The sequence below is a fragment of the Temnothorax americanus genome, unplaced genomic scaffold, assembly GCF_048541705.1.
Source record: "Temnothorax americanus isolate GAGA-0224 unplaced genomic scaffold, ASM4854170v1 Scaffold6, whole genome shotgun sequence".
NCBI lineage: Eukaryota > Metazoa > Arthropoda > Insecta > Hymenoptera > Formicidae > Temnothorax > Temnothorax americanus.
In genome coordinates this window covers 1512501-1532271 of record NW_027509751.1, presented here as the reverse complement: position 1 = coordinate 1532271, position 19771 = coordinate 1512501, and the positions used below count along the sequence as shown (strand labels likewise).

Here is a 19771-nt window from a genome sequence, read left to right as displayed (position 1 = left end):
GCGCGCGCGCCGCGCTGACGGAAGTACCGCTGACATCTCGAGTGCGGGAGAGCTCCGAGAGCCGAGAGAAATCTCGCCCTCGTAATCGAGACGGATGTTCACCCGTGACAACATTTCAAACGGGAATAAAATTTTTCAAGCATGTCTTTCAGGAACGAACGCTAATAACGCTAATACCCCGTGCGATTCAAGTACGGATGTGAGAGTTAAATTAAAATAAAACAACAATTTGTCCACAAATTTACAAAATACAAAAATCACAAGTTTTTATAGGAAAAAAAGTGAGATAAAAAAATTTAAAAAAAAAAAATTTTTTTTTGCTTAATGTCGGTCGTCTAAACAAAATTTAGCAATAAACTAAAGAAAGAAAGATATTAAGTGCAAAAGTAATAACAATCTTTCTCTCAATAACATTCGTTAGAGTCGCATCCAGTGCACGCGCGGATGTTCGAGAAACGTCGTTGCCCGTCATTTTCCTTGCGGTGCCTCATTACGACGTACGAACGAGCATTACGTCGTCGGGACGAAAATGCGAGACGCTGGCGCTGTGTCGGAATGTCCCGCGGCTGCACGGCAGCCGGCAGGCGCCAGTATTCCCCAGTCATGTCGCATAAATACACGTGTCATGCTCCGCGAATATACGCTCACGACACGGGATACGGGATGGTCATCAGAGCTCTTCTGGCTCGTGCGCTCGCCGCCGCGCCGTCTCTTCCTCCCGTGTTACCTGTCTGCATAATGCACGGTCGGATTCGCGACCTCTGCAGTTTTGCGCGAGCATATTTCAAACGAGGGGACAGGTGACGCCTAAGTAATTTCTCGGGGAATATTATATGCTAGAAGATTTCGTTCGGGCGCATCCGAATCCGGGATTTAAATCTTCGCCCTTCGCAAATTTCATCCGAAATCCATCACCGGTACATATATGTATGAATGAATGCATATATAAATGTCAAATCAATCTTCTATATTAAATCTTTTTCTTAAAGTATATATATATATATATATATATATATATATATATATATCAGAATTCCGCGACTATTTTTCACGAATATTGCTTCGACGTCGCGGTCGCGTATAATTAATTCATATCAATGTATTTTTAAGTAAGATCAACGTTTTTGTAACATTAGCAACATTTAAAAATATTTAAATATCGTAAAATATTTAAATGCTCAAGTTATCTTGAAGATGAAGTGTGGGCATTTCATTAATCCGAATCCAGATCAAGCAAACGAGAACGAACGAGCACTTGCTTCAATGAATGCGAAAAGCGCCACTAGTATTCGTGACGCCGTTCATACTCATTGAAGCAAATCGTGTGGTTTATTCGCGTTTGTTTGCTTGGTCTGGATCCAGTTTTATATTTAAAATTCATACGAAAGCGCTCACATGTGTATAACTATCCTTCAACAATCTTCCGCTTTGAGCCTTACGCGCCTGACGTCTTGTTGAAAAGCGAAAGACACCCGCCTCGGGGTTTACCGGCGTGCAAGCGTAGCGCTGTAAGAGACTATTTTAAGAGAAATGCACTACCGCCGGAAACGCACGCATCGTCGGGGACGCTGTGAATCATAGAAATGGACATTTGTCTTGCGCCCGTATTCCCGCTACAGTGGCTCACATTTCTGTTTCTGTATCGAGTGGTGTTCGGGCCGACATTTTTTATCAAGGAGTTTCCAAGTTCCTTTAATCACCGCGAAAGCATACATTGTCGCGTGTCCTAAAATTTTTAGCCAAAAAAAGACGGCCCAGGCGAGTGCATTCGGTGTAACTTTGACCAAAAAGCTCGCTTTTATGAAATCACTGAAGAATGCAGGTGGCGAGAGCGCGCAGCGGACGCAAAAAGAAAAGTTCAGCGATGTGGATGCAGATGCTAAAAGCGACGCGTTTATTCTCTCGTTCAGTTTTATGCCGAGCTCCACGCGTCATTGTTTGAAAATGAAGTGACGTGCGCGCGGGAACTGAAGAAACGCGCGGGCTATGTCTCTCAGCTTCAATTGAGACAGACGTGAATGCGAGCCGGGCGAGCGAGCCGACGAGATAAAATGTGGCGATTGTTATGAAGCTGCTGTTTCTTCCTATTATGCAAATGATCGCTCCAGTTCGGGAGATTCCAGTGCGAGATGTAAAACGGCGATGTAACGCGGATAACAAAGCGACCCAAGTACATGGCGATGTAATCGATAAATCGAGAACAAAACTTGAAATCTCATATCATTAACGCTCATGTTAATACTATTAAGCTTTATATTATACTGTAATGTACAATGCATTATTTAAAAATGCTCAAAATGCTAAGCGATATATCTGCGTGATAATTAAAAACTTATCTCACTTTTGAAGTTAACTAAGATTCAAAGAGCAGGTATACAATTTATATATTTTATTGTTAACAAATTCTTATGTTTGTACATAACTGCATGTAATCTCGCAACGTTCAAGTACAATGCAAAAAAAGAAGCGGTAAAATCTCTCCGTAACCCGAACAAAGCGTGAAAAGCATAACATAGCTGCGATCCAAATGCATAAAGCCACCGAAAGCGTTATTATATTTTTGCCTGTATGCGCGCGCGTGGGATTATTTTCCCGCTCGTTTGTACGCATTACGCTTATGCGACACATATTCCCGCATTCCCGTGCCGCTTTTGTCGCTGGAAAATGGTACAATGCCGAATGAAATCGAGCGTATAAAATGTGCAGTCGTATCTTCTCCCTTTTAATTTCCCCGTCTCGCCAATATGCCCCGCACGCATATTTGAGCATATATTACACTTCTCCTATTTCGCGCAAATTTATGTCCCCGCCGCAATACCTTCAGGTGATGTACTTTCAGTTGTAATAGATATTATTGGAACATTTAGCAAAACTGACGGAAATATCCCCTGGAAAATTGGAAGCCGATAATTTCGCTAAATTTATATTGATGAGAGCAGGGATTCGAATATCATTCTCTCCTCTTATAAAAGTTGAACGTGATAAATTGTACAGTTTTTTCTCATTGAGCAGCATACAGCTATTAATCGTTTAAATTTTTGAACTGGCAATCAACATATAACATTCGTGCATATCTGCGCAATTTTCTACTTCGTTATCAATCCCGCTCGTCCACCGTGCTTTCATATTTTATATAATTTTTCGACAATTCGAAAAATATTTCTGTATTTCAAGCAAAACGTCGCTTAGAGAAATGAGCGGATATCGATTATACGAACAATGTAACGGGCGCTGTACATGTTTACACTGCGAAAAAGCGCAGTCACGGAATTAATCATGTCCTTCGCGGATTTTTCTCGCGGATCAGCGAGTCCCGCGATGTGCGAAAGAGGATGTTGGGTCGACAAGTTACTCGCAGCCGCATTCGACGGAGAAGTGCAAAGGTTAAGAGGGACGTTAAATGCAAAGTTGGCTATTGTGAGCGCGCGCGATAAAAGCGCGCGCGCCGCGCTTATTTTCACGTACTTTTGTGTCAGACGTTGTTGTTTGAAAGTAGAACAACGCTCGGCGAGAGACGCCTATATAGGCGAGAAATCCGCCTAGGACGCCGTTTCCCGACGCGTTACCCCGACGTGGAGCGAATTAAAAATTACAATTCACGCGGGGAGTCTCGCACGAAAACTTTCAGCGATCGCAATTGGACGTCGCGTTTTCTGCGAGCCCTGGCAATTCAATTATCCCGGCACTATTATGCAAATAAGGAACTTCATAAATTAAAATGTGCTAAAATGATTAATATACCTGTAACTTTGAGAAGGATATAAGTCTAAAAGTTCACGTTTTCAGAAAAATCTTACGAAGGTTTAGAATCATAAATAGACTCTCTTTCAGAATTAACTAAATAAGTAAATGAATGAAAATAATGTCGATTAAATTACAATTTATATAATGACATTTTTGGATTGGTTTACTTAAATAAATTTTATTTCAAAATATGTAAATTATTCATGTAGACTTTCAGCGTAAAAAATATGGATTTATTGCGTTAATAGTCATGTGTGGAAATTTAATCATTAATTATATTACTCACTCCTTTTACTATAAACATCACATTAAACGCCAGACAAAAACTGTCGACAAAAAATTGATGACAATGGTCGATCGGAAATCATATGTGACGCGTTACACGAATTAATCGAAGACACATTCAGCCGTGCGCGTGTGTGCGTGCGTGCGTGCGTGTCTTTTAGCACCGAGTAGAATGACCCACTGACCCGCCCCACTGATACGTGCGTATGGAGACGCACACGCGTGTGCAATGACGCGTACGCATGACGTGCAGCTAATTTTGATCAAGATTTATACCGAGATTAATAGTAATGTTTGGCAGCTTCTTCGAGCGAAAGTGGACGGATGTGCCGAATTGATATGCTTTATTTCATTAATCATTAGAATTTTCTTTGTCTCTGTTTATATTAAATAAATTCACTAATCAAGTTTATAAATAAATGAGTTAGATAAAATGTTTGCCATCAAACTGTGACATTTCCGTCTCGTACTCATCGACTTGTGTGTTTCTTCCCTTTGTTTCTTTATTTCTTCATTTTACCGCAATGCGTCAGGGCTAGATAAAGATGGAACAGGTCACTGTCGCGCAGACGTAAAGAACTCGAAAATAAAAGTGTTTACGCCACTTTTAGCAAAAGATTTTCCGCGAATAAGTATTTTCTAACAAGTCTGTCCAAATCTGTATTATTCTTTTTGGACAGAGCGTAAAGTGGTCAACTGAACCGCGGACACAATAATGCATGTATCTTCATAACGGGTTTTGCCGAATTACTACTCGCTGGTCACCGCTCTGGAAATTGCAAAATCCAATTTCCAGTTCAAAAAGTACGAAATCGGATTCCCAGCGGGACGTTGGACGCGACGGCAGCGTCGCGACGTCGCGACGTGAAGTCGCGTTCTTCGACGTGCCAGCTCGGGTCCTTTTTCCCGCAGCTTCCGTGCCCGCAATACGACGATCGAAGTATCCGCAGAGCACTTTTTGCAGTTCAAACATGATCCAACGGATAAGATTTGTCGTTGCAACAGAATAGCGAATCCGAATCGGAAAGGAAGATGCAACGAGATAATCAAGTGTAATTATAAATAAGGAATTAATATAAAGACTCGTATGCAATATCGTGTATTATATCATGCTTTTAAAGTTTTAAATATATGTCACTGTTTTTTAACATCGTGGCTGCCTCGTAAATCTTATTTTTTTTTTTTATGATTAAAGATATAGTTTATCTCAAGTTATATAATGAACTGGTACCATCCCATTGATAACTATGCTGCTTATTACGCACGCTTCATAATAAAAATTATTTGATATTTATCGTCGTATATTTAGAGCTTTAATATTTTATTTTATAGAAACGCTATGTGTGTGTGTGTATGTCGTAGTACAATACCATATGCTTTTTCTTACATCAACGTTTGATTTAAACAAAGTGGTGAATCTTTTACCGAGGCGCGAGGGTCGAATTCCGCACGAATGAACTTTTCACAAGACCGTACAAAAATAATGACAGTGCGACGAGAGAGATCCTACAATAGTAAACACACGGACGGACTCGCTGTTTCCTCGAGCCCTCATTTGTCCGACGGAAAATATTCTGCAGGGCACATACTGGTTACGTCGCATGTTTAGGACAGAAGAACAAAATAGACGGTCGAAACCTACCAGTTTTATTCTCGAAGGGGGACGGTATGCTCTGGCAGGATGCGCAGCACAAAAGCCCCGCCAGCAACAGCCACCTGGATAGCTCGGTCAATCTCTTCGGCATCATCTGAAACAGCAAGAAGCGGATTGAATTAACCGCTGAATAATCACATCACGCGGCTTTCTGTCTTGTTCAACGGCCACTTTGAATCAGACACAGAGATCCAAATATCGATCATCGTTTGCGTTTTGCTCTATATTGATATGGACCATCGTGATAAAAAAAATATACCATCAAAGTTCTACGATCTTTAATCATTTCGTAATATTTATATAGTATTTTTTTTAAATCGATTTTTCTATTTCTGACAAATTATCTGTGTAAAAATGTATTGCAGAGTCTATTGTTATTGTACTACATCTGTTAAATTGATTTCGACACTACCGATTTGACGAACAGAACGCAAAATTTGATTTATGGAGGGATGGGACGTTTTTGTGCCGCGGAGAGAATCGTGACACTTTTATTTCGAAAGACAAATAAATCTTACGTACTTGGCATTAAAAAGCGCGCGTTATTCGTCGGGGAGTTTTTTGCTTTATCTCCACGGAACGAAATAAACACGATCGGTACATGCGTTTGTGTTCGTGAACGGTAGGTAGCATGTTCCCCATTGTTTAAAAGCTGCAACATGGCTACGCGATTGCAGAAATGTGATTAATTCGTCTAATTGGGTATCCAGAGTGCAGTTGGTCGACGCGATCAATGGCCAGAATGATGGGCTCGACATTAATTACAACCGTGTAAATACGCGCACGCGAAATAATATCTGCCCCACGATGCGGAATAAAACTCGCGATATTGTCCTACGGTCAAGCATGCTGCATGATAATAAGGGGATAAAATACTAGTTTCTACGGTAATCGCGCGAGTAACCCATTTGCTGTTTAATGTTACATCCAAAGTGTAACGACCGAAATTAATATTAAAGTCAGCCAAGTACGTTGATTATTGTTCTCGATAATGATATAGATATATGAGAATCTTTGATACATTAATACTCACCATATTTGTAATGTAATCCTTGCATGATATAAATCCTTATGTAAATGTGGAAAAAATTCAAATAAATATCTGACGTATTTACGTCATATGCATATACGTCCTTTCAAGCATTTTGCACATCTCCGTAAATCATCTACTGAGGCCGTGTGCCAAAAAGCACTATCAATGCTGCCAAGTTCTTGTATCCTTTTCATAACTTCTCTTGTCCCATTGCCAATGTGCTGTCAGTGATTATGTGTACGAAAATGTATTATATAAAACGTTTGACACGTAACGGATCTGTATCAGCATCTAACATTGTTTCAAAATACCGAATATTTATATATTCAACGCATAGGAAGGCCTCTGAAGAAAAATTCATCGAACGACACAGACGTGAACATACTACATGGATTAAATAATTTGTATGATCCCATCGATACGTACGAGTGCCATGAATATGCGAGTAACTATGGCGGGTACAGTTTACGGTATACTTTGACGAAACGTAAAACAGGCAGAGGTGTCGTAGTAACAACACGACGTGACTACATTTTTCGACAAACCGGCACACTTCGCCCGGCCATTTCGCGCCGAGTAATATACGGAGCGAGGACCAATGTGTCTTTTACAACGACGCCGTGGAGGAGCGATCTCGATGTCGTGTAAAGTGAGTCGTAAAGATCGTTGTTACTTAACTGCTCTCCCCAAAGGCTCCCGTTCCGCCACTCGCGAGAGGTTGCCGGGGATAATTTCCGACGGGTCATGACCTGCCCCAATCGACCGGCAGAATCGTCAAAATTACATTCCCACGACCACGAAAACGCGAATGCGTAGGTGCAGAATCCTCGCCGAATCTCCGCGTTTCCCGAATCGGTGAACGTCCCCCGAGAGGGAGAGAACTTCGACTGATAACGAAGTTACACCGAACGAAATCTGATTAAAGATACGCGATTACTTGACAGTCTCGGAAATTCAGTCTCGATTTTTACATAATACTGCAGCTGCAGTATATACATATATTTATAGGTATGTACACAAAGTTTCCGAAATAATCTCTGCGGACTACATAACGTCAAAGTTCGGACTTTTACTCGAATCTTTAATTTTCTTTTTGTTTAAATTAGAGTTATACATCTAGTAGAGAATAAATATGAAATGAATTACGTATCATCTTTACGCATGTTAAAAAATAATGGCTCGTACGAGCAACCGTATGTTTGAGCAAGATCGAGGACAACTCCCAGGGGCTAGACGCTTCAGCGTTCATCGATCGACGAGAATTCGATCGTACCTGTTAACGACCACGTCGAGAAAGTCTTTGAAGAGCGGGGCCAGACGCGAGTGGCCGTGGCGGCTGGGTCACTGTCACTCCTAACCGCAAAAATTATACATTCGCGTACACACAGAGGGGACTTGCTACTTCAATTGGCGAAGGAAGAGAAAGATGGATAGAAGATCGTTCATCTAAATTTCTCGGGCTTCACGATACAAAGGAAGTACACGTTATTACTCGAACACGACACCCAACTTCGCATATATAAAGCGACAGTTTAGATATTCTTCACGTGAGCTTCAGACGAACAAGACAGTGGCATGACGCGCGTTATAGCAATACATGACATCCGTTCGAAGGTTCGCATACTAATGATTTAATAAGCGGCTATCTATAGCTCGGAGACATCGAAGACCTGTCATAATCTAGGAGTAATGCACTCATATTGGGGAAAGTAGGATATCCTGTCCTGTGATGAAACATAGCGTCCTGTATATATAGTCTTCGCGAGACTGATCGCGAGACAGCGCTGTGCCATGTGTATCCTTAAATGTAACGTTTATTAGTATAAAGCTAATCTTCATAATAATTCCAAAAATATTTTGTCAGTAAATAAATAAAATCACCTATCGTAAAATCATAAATTCAAAGAGAGACGTCGGATTTCAATCAATTAATATCCATATCATTTTGACAAAAAAAAGAAAAATCATCGAATAATTATAAGGTGTTTTTAAAAATATATCGTCCTCTTAAAATAATACGTAGTGTCGTCTTGAATTTAAAAAATAATTTAATTAAAATAAATTTGAAGCATTCTCCGAATTTATTTTAAACATGTATTTTAGTACGCATAAAAAATTTGCAAATCCGATTAAATTTATACGTTCGACAGTCAGTCAAGAATTTTATGCACGTAATATTTGTCTACATCTATTTAAGAAGCGGTTCAAAAGAATGTAAATGGATTTTTTGCTTGAGTTACATCGAGGCAAAAAAATGAAAAAGCAAAAAAGTTTTCGATCGTGTCTACGTCCGTTAATCGACTCGTTAAACCGCCAGAGTTTGATGCACTCGGAATGGCTAAAATTCTCGAGCGTGCGAACGTTATCGGTAAATTCGCATCGACAATGATACTTTCACCCGCGTCAGGTGCGAATGAATCGACTCGCTCTCGAGGCTCATCAACGAATCATTTCCGCCGATCATTGAAGCTGTACACATGTTCTCTCAAGTGCGGTATTGCCTAATATGATTCTCCAAAAAAAAAACGTCAAAAATTGTATTGCATAATTAGAACATATGGGGGGGAGGGGGGTCTTGTACGATGAAAACCACTAAATATAAATTTCATTTCAAAGATCGATGAGATACTTCACGAAAATAACGCATAATTTATTTCGAAAGATGTCAAAATACATATAATTCACTAAATTTACGTGAAATCTAAGGATAACGATCTAAGTGAGAGCTACGCAATATTGAAAATTTGACAGGGTTCCCGAGAGTTTGCTGCTCTGATTAGGCTGCTAAACGTTACTGCACATGACGCGACAAACTGGACCACGACAAAGGGCTGCGTGCTCCTTTGCAGGACGGAAGCTCGCTGAAAGTTGCTTAACGAGACACACGTGCTAACGGTAGACGCTGCTCCGGGCGCCGATCTCCTGCTCTCTTGAACGAGATTCCCAGAAAGAAAGAGCGTGATGAAGAGAGAGAGAAAGAGAGAGAAGAAGGGAAAGAGAGAGGCGAAACAGTCGGGCGAATGGGCAAAGGGGACCGCTTTGTGCGAAGCCGCCTTTAGAATCGGCGACATCCGACCTTGAAGATCGAATCAGGATCACGATAGCCTCGATAATATTAGACTTTCCCAATCATGCCGACAAAACGTAAAGAGATTTCGTGACTTAGATGCGAAATTAGAATTTTAAGACAGATAAGAATCTTGATAATAGCGGTTTTATAATAATTTCACCAATCTAAACATATTGAGATCACTTAGATAGATCACGAAGAAAGATATATATATATATATATATATATATATATATATATATATATGCTTAGAGAAGGAAAGTTAACAATTCGGTGTAGAAATTTTTACGAAAGGTCGGAGGGAACACAAATCTGATACACATATTCGAAATTTCTGAAGTATGTTAATAGCGTATGACGGCAATTAGTTATGTTTTACGATAGTATAAGATATTATAAAAAATACTAATCCCCGTAACCATCTTAGTGCCTAGAGTCACGGAATTCTATTTCTTATTCAAATGAACTTGACAAATTTTCTATCCTGTATAGCTAAGTGATTCGTTCATCCATGATTCCCAATAAATAAATTAAACATTGATCAAGTTAAGATTAATACATCTACAATCCTGTTTATTTTTTATATTGTAAACCTACATATATGTTATAAATACGTTGCAACATATTTTATAAATATTCATATAATCAAATAGACGCATAGCTAATTACACGCGTGTATTTATGTGAGTATGCAATAAACATCTACTCGATGAGGCACGAGCGCGTTCCAGCGCGTTCGCACATCTGGATGATACGCTCGCGGGCTCTAACGATCATTAATTAATAATTAACGCGCATGGATGTTCACGTTTTCCTGTCCGTCGTAGACGAGAGTCCGAGAGGAGAAAGTCAAAGGACGTGCGAGATACAGGTTTCCACCGTGCAATTAATGCTAATTGATCAAGTCATTCCGCGGCCTCTGCGATAAGAGAGGCGCGTATAGATATACTAGTAGAAAATAAAACTACCATGAAACATGGCGCGGATAGCATAATTATCGAAAAACGACGTTCGGCTTTGATCGCGCGCGCGCTTTGATACAACGGAATTTAATTTACTTGTCTACCTGAAAACATTTTATCTGACACAATTCTACGACCGCAAAATTAAAAGAACTGACAATTGTTTAATTAAATCGGCTCGACTAAATTCGTCGACAATCAGACATTTCCTATTTTGTTCGTGATTAATGGCAAAATTAAGTAGACTCTAACAGTTTTCGTTCCTCACAGTTCAACTTTGCTTTGCTCCGTTTGAAAAGCTTTGGTTTTTTTTTTTTTTTTTTTTTTTTTTAAATAAATGTCGCTATTTTGCTTTGAACTTATTTCGATGGAAAGTCCGGCAATGAATTCCAAATACGGATGGAATAATAGTTGCAGCTCCGAAACTCCATAATGTCTCGTATCCTGCGAAGTTACGAACGCCAGGGCGAAAATTCAGTCTGCGGACATCTCATTTTTCACTTCATTCGCCAAATACGGTTCCTCTCAGCGGCTTTAGGAGTCGTCGGCTCGCTCGGGGTTAATTTATGCGTGAATAGAACGCCCGAAAGAGGAAAGAAAACGGCCGAGAAGAAAAGAAGCGGAGAAAAGTGAACGTGAAGGATCGCGTCGAGAACTTTGTGGCACCGAGATCGATTAAAAGGACCGTCTTCGAGAAATTAACGCATCGCTGAGGGCGTCAATTAGGCATTACTGACGATGCTCCAATATGCAAATACCGGCCGTTAAACCTTATATACGCTATTTTCCATTTGAAAGAATCTCGACGGTGCTCTGGTACTTTCTCGTCGGAGAACTGAGCTTACCACCACCTAGTGAATTAAAAACGGGTGAATAAAGTAAGATAATGTGCCGGTAATGAACAAATCCATTCGAAAAGAAAACGCGGATTAAATGAGGTAATTAACGACATGTATTAAGTGCTACATACTAAAAAAAATATGTTACACAAATATATATGCGCTAAATAATATTAAGAGTAAATTGTAGTTACATAAAATCTAAAAATATATCCTATAGATATAGAATATTATACAGTATATTGTATAAAAGATCCTCAGAATACTGTAAATTATAAAAAAAATACTTGTGTACGAATAATACGAGAGATTATATTGCCAGATGTAAAAAAGCATCGTGAACACTTTCGCGCCGATTAATGTTCACTAAATGTTCAATCTTCCGCGATGTACTAATTGCAACTGCCGCTTGGCACGTTATTAAATGAATGCCCAATGAATCATGCGTGTTCCGACATAGATCGTTATGGGAATCAGCACACGTAAACCGCATATTATGTCGTCGACGCAGGTGAAAGTTCCGAGACGATGCGCAATCATAGAAGGAGAATTCTTTCTCTCTTTCTCTTTCTGCCTTACATGACTCTCCTTTCTCACAAAAGCGCTTGTACAATGTATAATTATCGTTTACATCGTTAGAAAAAGTATTACGGCGAACGCGACCATACAAAACATTTTTTCTCGATCGTATAATTAATTATTTTCCTATCAGTTTTTTTCTTAAAGGCACGCATCGTTAATTAATAACTCTTCTCGAACAATAATTTGTTACGGTATAACAGTAATAATAATTTGTATTTTATTTTAATATTTTAATCTATAATACTGTGCTCCTATAGATGCTGATTAATGGTAATCACTTTATCTGACTTTCTCTCTAAAAATAAAAGATGAAAGAAAATGAAGGATTAATTGAACCTATAAACTATTTCTGGGTGGCGCATATATATTCATACAATCGTTATCACGTACCGTTCGCCATTGATTTACCGACATTAACGTTATGACGCTCTTACTTGTCCCACGAGGCCGTGCGTGAGTTGTCGTGCAATTAATCGAATCGAATTTCCTGAGAGAAATCGAATATTCGGCGGGGACCCAGCTGGTCGAGAGAAGCAGTCATTACGAGAAGTTGCGATAGAGAACAGAAATTCGGTAAGTCCGGGGAGGGTACACCGAGGGCAAGCAGACCAACCCATCGGGACTTCGGAGCACGTTGTGGACAAGGGTTAAGCGCGTGTGTGAACGAAGGCGCTGGCGACCACTACTAATTTCAGGTGCGAGGAAGCAATTATCGGCTCTTCAACGAGCCCGCGCGCGCTCAAGTGTGACGGCCAGCCGTTCGCGAGATCTGTTCAGGTAGTTTCTCGCCTTTCCGGACCCGGCCGAACGCGACCGTGACTAATTCCCTTAAGGGGTTACGCACACCTCTCGCCTCGCTACGACGCGTGCGAAACGAATGCGGACGTACATCTTCATGTTTCCGCAGGGCCACGACGTAACGTGTTTCTTTCGAGCGCGAGTGACCGTACGTCATAGGAGCGCAAATAAGAGAAGAACGATACGACGTCTCCCGAGATTGAGTCAGCGATACCTGCAGAAAGATGTTGGTCGAAAAGCCACAGATCTGTCTCAACCCTCGACATCCGAGACGTACTCCACTTTGTGCTCAATTGAAGCCATTTCCTTTCTAATGCACTTTTTACGGATGTTCTAAGAGGAAAGAAAAGACAAAATCACCAACTGTACTAAGTGGCGATCGCTTCTCCCATCTTACTGGAAAAAATTATCCTTAAGTGAGTGCTTGTGCTTGATAGACGAGAAAAAGAGAAGAAAAGAGATTATTGGACGGGTAATGGTTCTTGAAAAGTTAACAAAAAAAGTTTTTCCGTAAGACATAATTTAATATATAAAGATGTCTTTCAAAGCGTTTCTGGAAATTCTACGAACATAGAAATATAATATACTCAAGAAGTCGATATTAATTAATTTCTTAATTACTTTCGTAAAATATTTTATTGCTGTCTGACGGTGTCTTGCCTGAATTAGCAGAGAACAAACATCCCTTTATTTCGATATTCTTGCCATCCTCAATTCTTACTCTCAACACTTTTTCATCAAGATTACTTCAGATAAACATTCCATTTTCACGAAATCATGTATTAATTCGTTTAAGAAATTGTCAAATTTATTGAATGCGCGAATTGCATTAATCATGTACAATTCCAGAGTGCGGTATTCCAGAAGATCGGTTCTTACGTTTGTTAACGAGAATTTGCCAGCTAGGAGATACGATTTGAAAGCACGAATGTAATTTGGTGTGAGAACAGAAAGGTACAAAGAGAAAATGTAGCGGAAATGAATTCAAGGCGAATATCACGAATCAAATATATAACAGCGGGAAAGTGATGGGACAAATTCATCATATTCTAAGGCGAGCTCGATAATTGGTATTTTTGAACGCAAAAATTCATGTCTCTTAAACTGATCTCGTAATTCTCGATGTATAATACCATAGGTGTAAATTTTGCACCTCGCGTAAATGAAATTCGGCATCGTCTCGAAACTCGTTGAAAACCAGCATTTTACGGCCATTTTCGCGATAAGCGCACGTTAATTAAAATACTCGCGATAAAGAAAAGAGGGAGGAAGAGAAGAAGAGAGAAGTGCGAGTGCACCGTGGTTTTTCTCGACGGGCCTCGGCGCGGCGCGTTTCCGTCCGATTCTCCGAAAGTCGAACGGACGTAAGTGATGGTTTCCGACGAAAATCCCCGCGGAGGAAGAATGATTTACGATCGATTCGGTTCGGGAAGGAAAGTCAAGCCGCGGGGGAGCCGAGCCGCCACGGGTCGGCTTAATGCACCGGGCGAAACCAGTAGTGGGAAGAGCTTTAATTATGCACGACGTTTCTGAATTAAGGCCACTCGGCTTTATGGTGCCCGTATATGCGAGGCGTTTTACATAATAGCTCCCTCGAGGGGTTGGAAAATAATGTGCCGAGGAGGAGGCGAGTCGGTAGAAACTATGAGAACCATGAGAACCATGTGTGCGCACGGCAGCGATGCTATCTGCTCTCACACTCGAGATGAGAGAGCTTCGACGGGGCTTCATCTTTATCACTGTTATCGCGCGGCATAGATTTTACGGTATTTCATATCATATTTCCCATCGTATTGCGTTCTATCTGTGAATAATTTTGTGCAGTTAAGTTTCATTTCATAATCGGATATAGCTGAAAATCACGTTACTTCACTTATCGCAGCCTTGTGAACAAACGCTGAGAAAATGGAATAAATCTCTTGTGTAATTTGCGCGCGGTTCCAGATTCATTGGCTGAGTGATTTGCGATCGAGAAGTTGAAGCAGATTGCGATAACAAGTTACGGTTAGAATTTATGAGTCCTATTCCCCTTGGCGAACGTGCCGGGACCAAATTTGGAACTGGGTGGATAAGTTCGCGTGTAAACGACTCCGAGATCGAGGCGGGCCCCGAGACAGCGTGGCCCCACGGTTTCACTTTATCTCTCTCTCTCTCTCTCTCTTTCACGTGGACCACACAGCGTCGACGAAGGTGCGTGTCACGCACACGGAACTCGTCGCCGGGTCTGTGTGCGAGCGCTCGCGTGCTTCCGAGGCCCGACTGCGTACACGACACACGACGGCCAAATCTACGTCGATGAGAATTAACGCGAGTCGATCGCGGCCGGCGAGGCACGCCACGAATTTCCGGTCGTGAATGAAACGAAAGTGGTTTTTCTCCGTGTATCGAGTCTCGGCCTGTTCTGTTCCGGCGGCGTTGACGAATAATTCCGACTAGCGATTTGATATACCGAGAGCCTCTCCCGTGGGGGATTCGAGGAAACCAGATTGAGAGCGCGCGATTACGCGGATTCGACGCGAGATGCAATTTCGAGATTATATCGCATATTAATAAAACCCGCGGGGGCACCTCAATTTGCGCGCCTCATGAGATTATCGTACTCTGACATCTGAAATATCAGCGATATTTTATGTCACATTCCGATAATCGCACAAAACTCGTACGACCGCCGACACACGAAAAACTGACAGGGCTTTTTATGTATCATTGCATCGGTAAAACATTTCTGCATCGCCGTGTACCGCATAATATGTTACAAAAGCAACGTCACTCGAAGATAGCAATATCGGCCATCTGTCATAATTGTTTTACTATTTTTTTGTCGCATGCAAATATTTGCATCTTTGACAGAGAGCATTTAACGGCTATCTCGCAATGATATACATTATTTGTTGAGCACATCGTTAAGCTCTCTCGTTAAACGTGCGGTACACAAATTCCTTTCATGTAACATGCATTCGATACAGGAAAATTATTCATAAAATATCCTTGATCAAAATCCATTTTCGTCGTGACATATATTTAATGACTTTTATCGCAAATGGCGAACAGCTATACAAAACTAAAAGCAAACCTAATCCAGATCATCTAATATATAACGTATTCTTCCCTTTTTTGCCGCGATTGTTCTACCTTCGCGGTTAATACGATCAGCACAGTATTTTTTACCTCATTCCCCGTCCACACTCTCTCTTCCATCGTTTACTTTTATTTCGTAGCGCGGCTCTAATATTGAATCCACAGCGGAGTAGCTTCACTCCGCGCCACCTCGGCCCTCCCGGCTCGCTGCAAATTTAATGACTCCGCGGATAATCGTGAGACTACTTACGGGCGAAAAGTGGCCATTTACTTGCGGGAGGATATAACAGGATTGGCCTTTAATTCCCTCGCCACATTCCACCAGCCGCGCTTAACGCCCGACCGTGTGACCCGCTTACCGTGTAAAGTAACGTCGGACCTCCCAGCCCTCCCAACCTTTTATCGCTAATTTTTCGCGATACGTTTCCCCGCGGAATGAAACGCCGGGCGATCGCGCCGTTAATTAATCGAGCGGAACAATTAAAACCGCTTATTCGCCACTAATTTTTCTCGCGTTATAAAATGCAAAAACGCACTCCGGATTCATGCGTCTGTTGGTTAAGCTTCTTTTCAAAGAGTTTTCCCTCGTTCGCGATTAACATTCGAGAGATTTCCGCTGACATCATTCAAACGAATTATTTTCCAGCGTTTAGTTTTGCAGCATATTTTAAACCTTTCGTTTCTCGGTTTTAATGATGAAAAGATTTAGAGAGAGGTGTTATAACCACCACAGGAGCAGCAGAAGAGCGTGTAATTTTATCAGATTAAAAATGTTAATGTTACGCTTCATTTATATCTACCTCGCCGTGAATGCGCAATGGTTATTCGATTAAATTACACGAAAAATTTAACGAGTTAGATAATATAATGTGACATAAAAATATGCAAAGTTGAAATATTCATAAAATATCCTATTCAAACTGATTTCATATATAAATTTCATATGCATATATATTTGTTATTGTAATTTAGAAGAAATCGGAACTTGACAAAAAATTGAATTTATTTAACTCTTATCCTGCTTTTTTTTTCGATCTCTAACTATAATTAATCCTAAACTTATCCGCGTTTTTTAACTTATTTTACAAACCCTTTCTTTCCATACGCGTCAAAATGGTCCCCCAGCGAGCTGACTCAAAAATGCGTCACGAGAGAACCATGGCACGCATCGTCGCGAACTGCAACCGGCCTATATTAACTACGAAGGCGTATCACGTATGCAGGCCGCTGGGCCCGGGCCTACCTCGCCTCTCCTCTCCTCGCGTGCGATGAAATTTTCATCGTGCCGGGGCCCCGGCTTACGGGATATGCGCGCTCATGCGAAACCGTACCGATCTACAGTCCCACGAATCTTTCACGCAGAGGCCGACGCGGCGCGAGCAACAAAAGTCCGCAAAAGCGAGAAAAAGTTGTCGGTCCTCGACGAGCTGAGACCGCGCATCACCGGGACGTCGAGATGAGGCTCACGATCGGTTTTGAGATCAATTCTTTGGCTCGCCGGCGCCGAAGTCAACGTGATCGTGATTGGACGGTGTGAAAAAAGAAAAGCACAATGCAAAATCAAAAGAATACATAATGGTCGCACATCCTCTTCAAGATAAAAAAAACTTGGGGTATATATATATATTTTTTTTTCTTATATTATTCTATAAAATAGTTTCTTTTAAATATAAACAGATTTTCGGTAGGCATATAAATTCCGGTATTAAAGATTTTTAAGTATAAAACGTGGATGTACCTTTATCTGCATTTTTCGCAGATAAAAATATTATATAAATAAAAGTATAAAGCATAGCAAAAGTACAATAGTATTCAAACAACATGCGTTTGAAATTAACCAATTATAAACCAGCGAATATAAATGGATACTAATTTATATAACACAATAATTGTCGAGATAATTGTTTTAGCGAAACATACCCTCCTATCCAATTTGTAGACGAATAATTCGATTTAACTTAGACTTTCGCTGAACTGTATAGTGATATTTCAACACATGCAATCAAATTTATTAGATTTCAAACATTTCGAAGTAAAATTATCTATCGTTTCCCTTTATTATTGTAGCTAAAAAACTCATGTATAGAATAATAAAAATAATAGCAGTGCAAGGGATTATTTAAAAATATTAATTCGTACTCACGGTAACGATAATAGAGATGTTTAATGAAAATACTTTATATTATAAAAATATATAAACAACAAAAACACACATATATATATATATATATAAATTCAAAACACAGAGAATGAAAAATTTGAAAAATTGCAAGCGCCAAAAATGGAAAGATACACAACACAAAACTACAAATGGATACATTTTTGTTATTTTGGTGAAACATTGTGACTCAATCGTTTGTTAAATATTCTAGTGCATTGACCGATTTTAAATGGATCCGTGCGAACGGCACGTGTGGAAGCAAATATAATCCTCGAAAATACGGATGCGGAAAACGCGCGGAGACAAAAACGTTACGCGGGAGGCCGCGGCGGTGTAAGCGCTATTTACGAGTATGAGCTTTTAACGCAATTTCGTCGGCGAGAGCCTAACGAGATTTAAAAAAAGAAGGAGCCGATATACGTTCTCATCGCCTTTCAACGACGCTCTGTGAAATAAATCGCGAAAGTGTGCGATGCGGCAAATCGGCAAACGAGCTAGAGAGAAGGAAATTGTTTCGCGCGTCGCCGGCCAATAATAAAACGCTTTCTGCTAATCGTATTTAAGACGCGCCATAACGTAAATTGCTACACGTAAAAACGTTTATGTGCAGAAATTAGAAGATATCGCGTGGGTTATTTGTTATAAAGACTCCTACAATTTCATATATTTTATCGTCGTAGCGTAACAAACCGTTAATAAGCCATAATGAAAAAAAAAATATCTCGATTATTCAAGATCACCAAATACCGGATCATGCAGTTTGCGAGGATTTCCTGTGTCTCTGTCGGAATAATGTTCCGAATAGGGGTCAAGATTTACATGTTCTCGCTCCTTCCATCGACGAGAATTTCTCCGTTTCTTTTATTCTAGGTGGTCCGACGTCTGATTGAAGGAATGACGAAAGTTATATGGGCTCCCGTGAGTGGCATCGACGCGACGCATTTGAAATAAATTCCACGCGCCAATTCCGCCGACGATCCTATTTTATTCCGTTGGCAAATTCAAAGTGTTGCGTCACCGCGAATCACTAATTAAGTTATTTCTTCTCCGCGCAGCTCTAATTGCAATACGCCGCATCATACTTTTCAGATGGAATGTCGTTATCAAACGAAAATGCTGGTATTTCTACAAAGGTGGAATTAATGGTGCTCCAAAAATGTGCAGCAGTACATCGAAAGTTATATACGAGAATCGTATGAAAATGCAAATTGAAAATGTAATCTACATAATGATATATAAATGATAAATTGCATTTTAATTATTGACTTTTGCTTCGCATGTTGCAAAAGCGGCGATGTATGGAATCGTTATTAATTACCGTTGATAATAATTAATATATTACGTAGTATATTTCTCTCTAATTAGCGAGAATAAAATTTATAGATGTTACAGACATTTATCCCTAATTTATTTCATCGCGTCGTTATACCGCTGGAGAGAAAATAGTAAGCACATAAAATTGCGATAAATGTCAAGTTAACATCTAATAGTAACATATAAAGTGGCGTAAATCTCCATTCTTTTAAGAGAATATATATATATGTATTTCAATTTTTATTAGATAT

The 19771-nt window shown here is 40.2% G+C and overlaps 1 protein-coding gene across 1 annotated transcript in view; it reads right to left on the bottom strand.

The window, feature by feature from the left end:
* LOC143904936 (uncharacterized) overlaps positions 1-19771 on the bottom strand; it is a 40990-nt gene that overhangs the window by 7434 nt on the left and 13785 nt on the right. The window contains exon 2 of the mRNA XM_077419940.1: positions 5672-5777. Coding sequence (XP_077276066.1) covers positions 5672-5777 — 106 coding nt within the window. The remainder of the gene's footprint in view (positions 1-5671; positions 5778-19771) is intronic.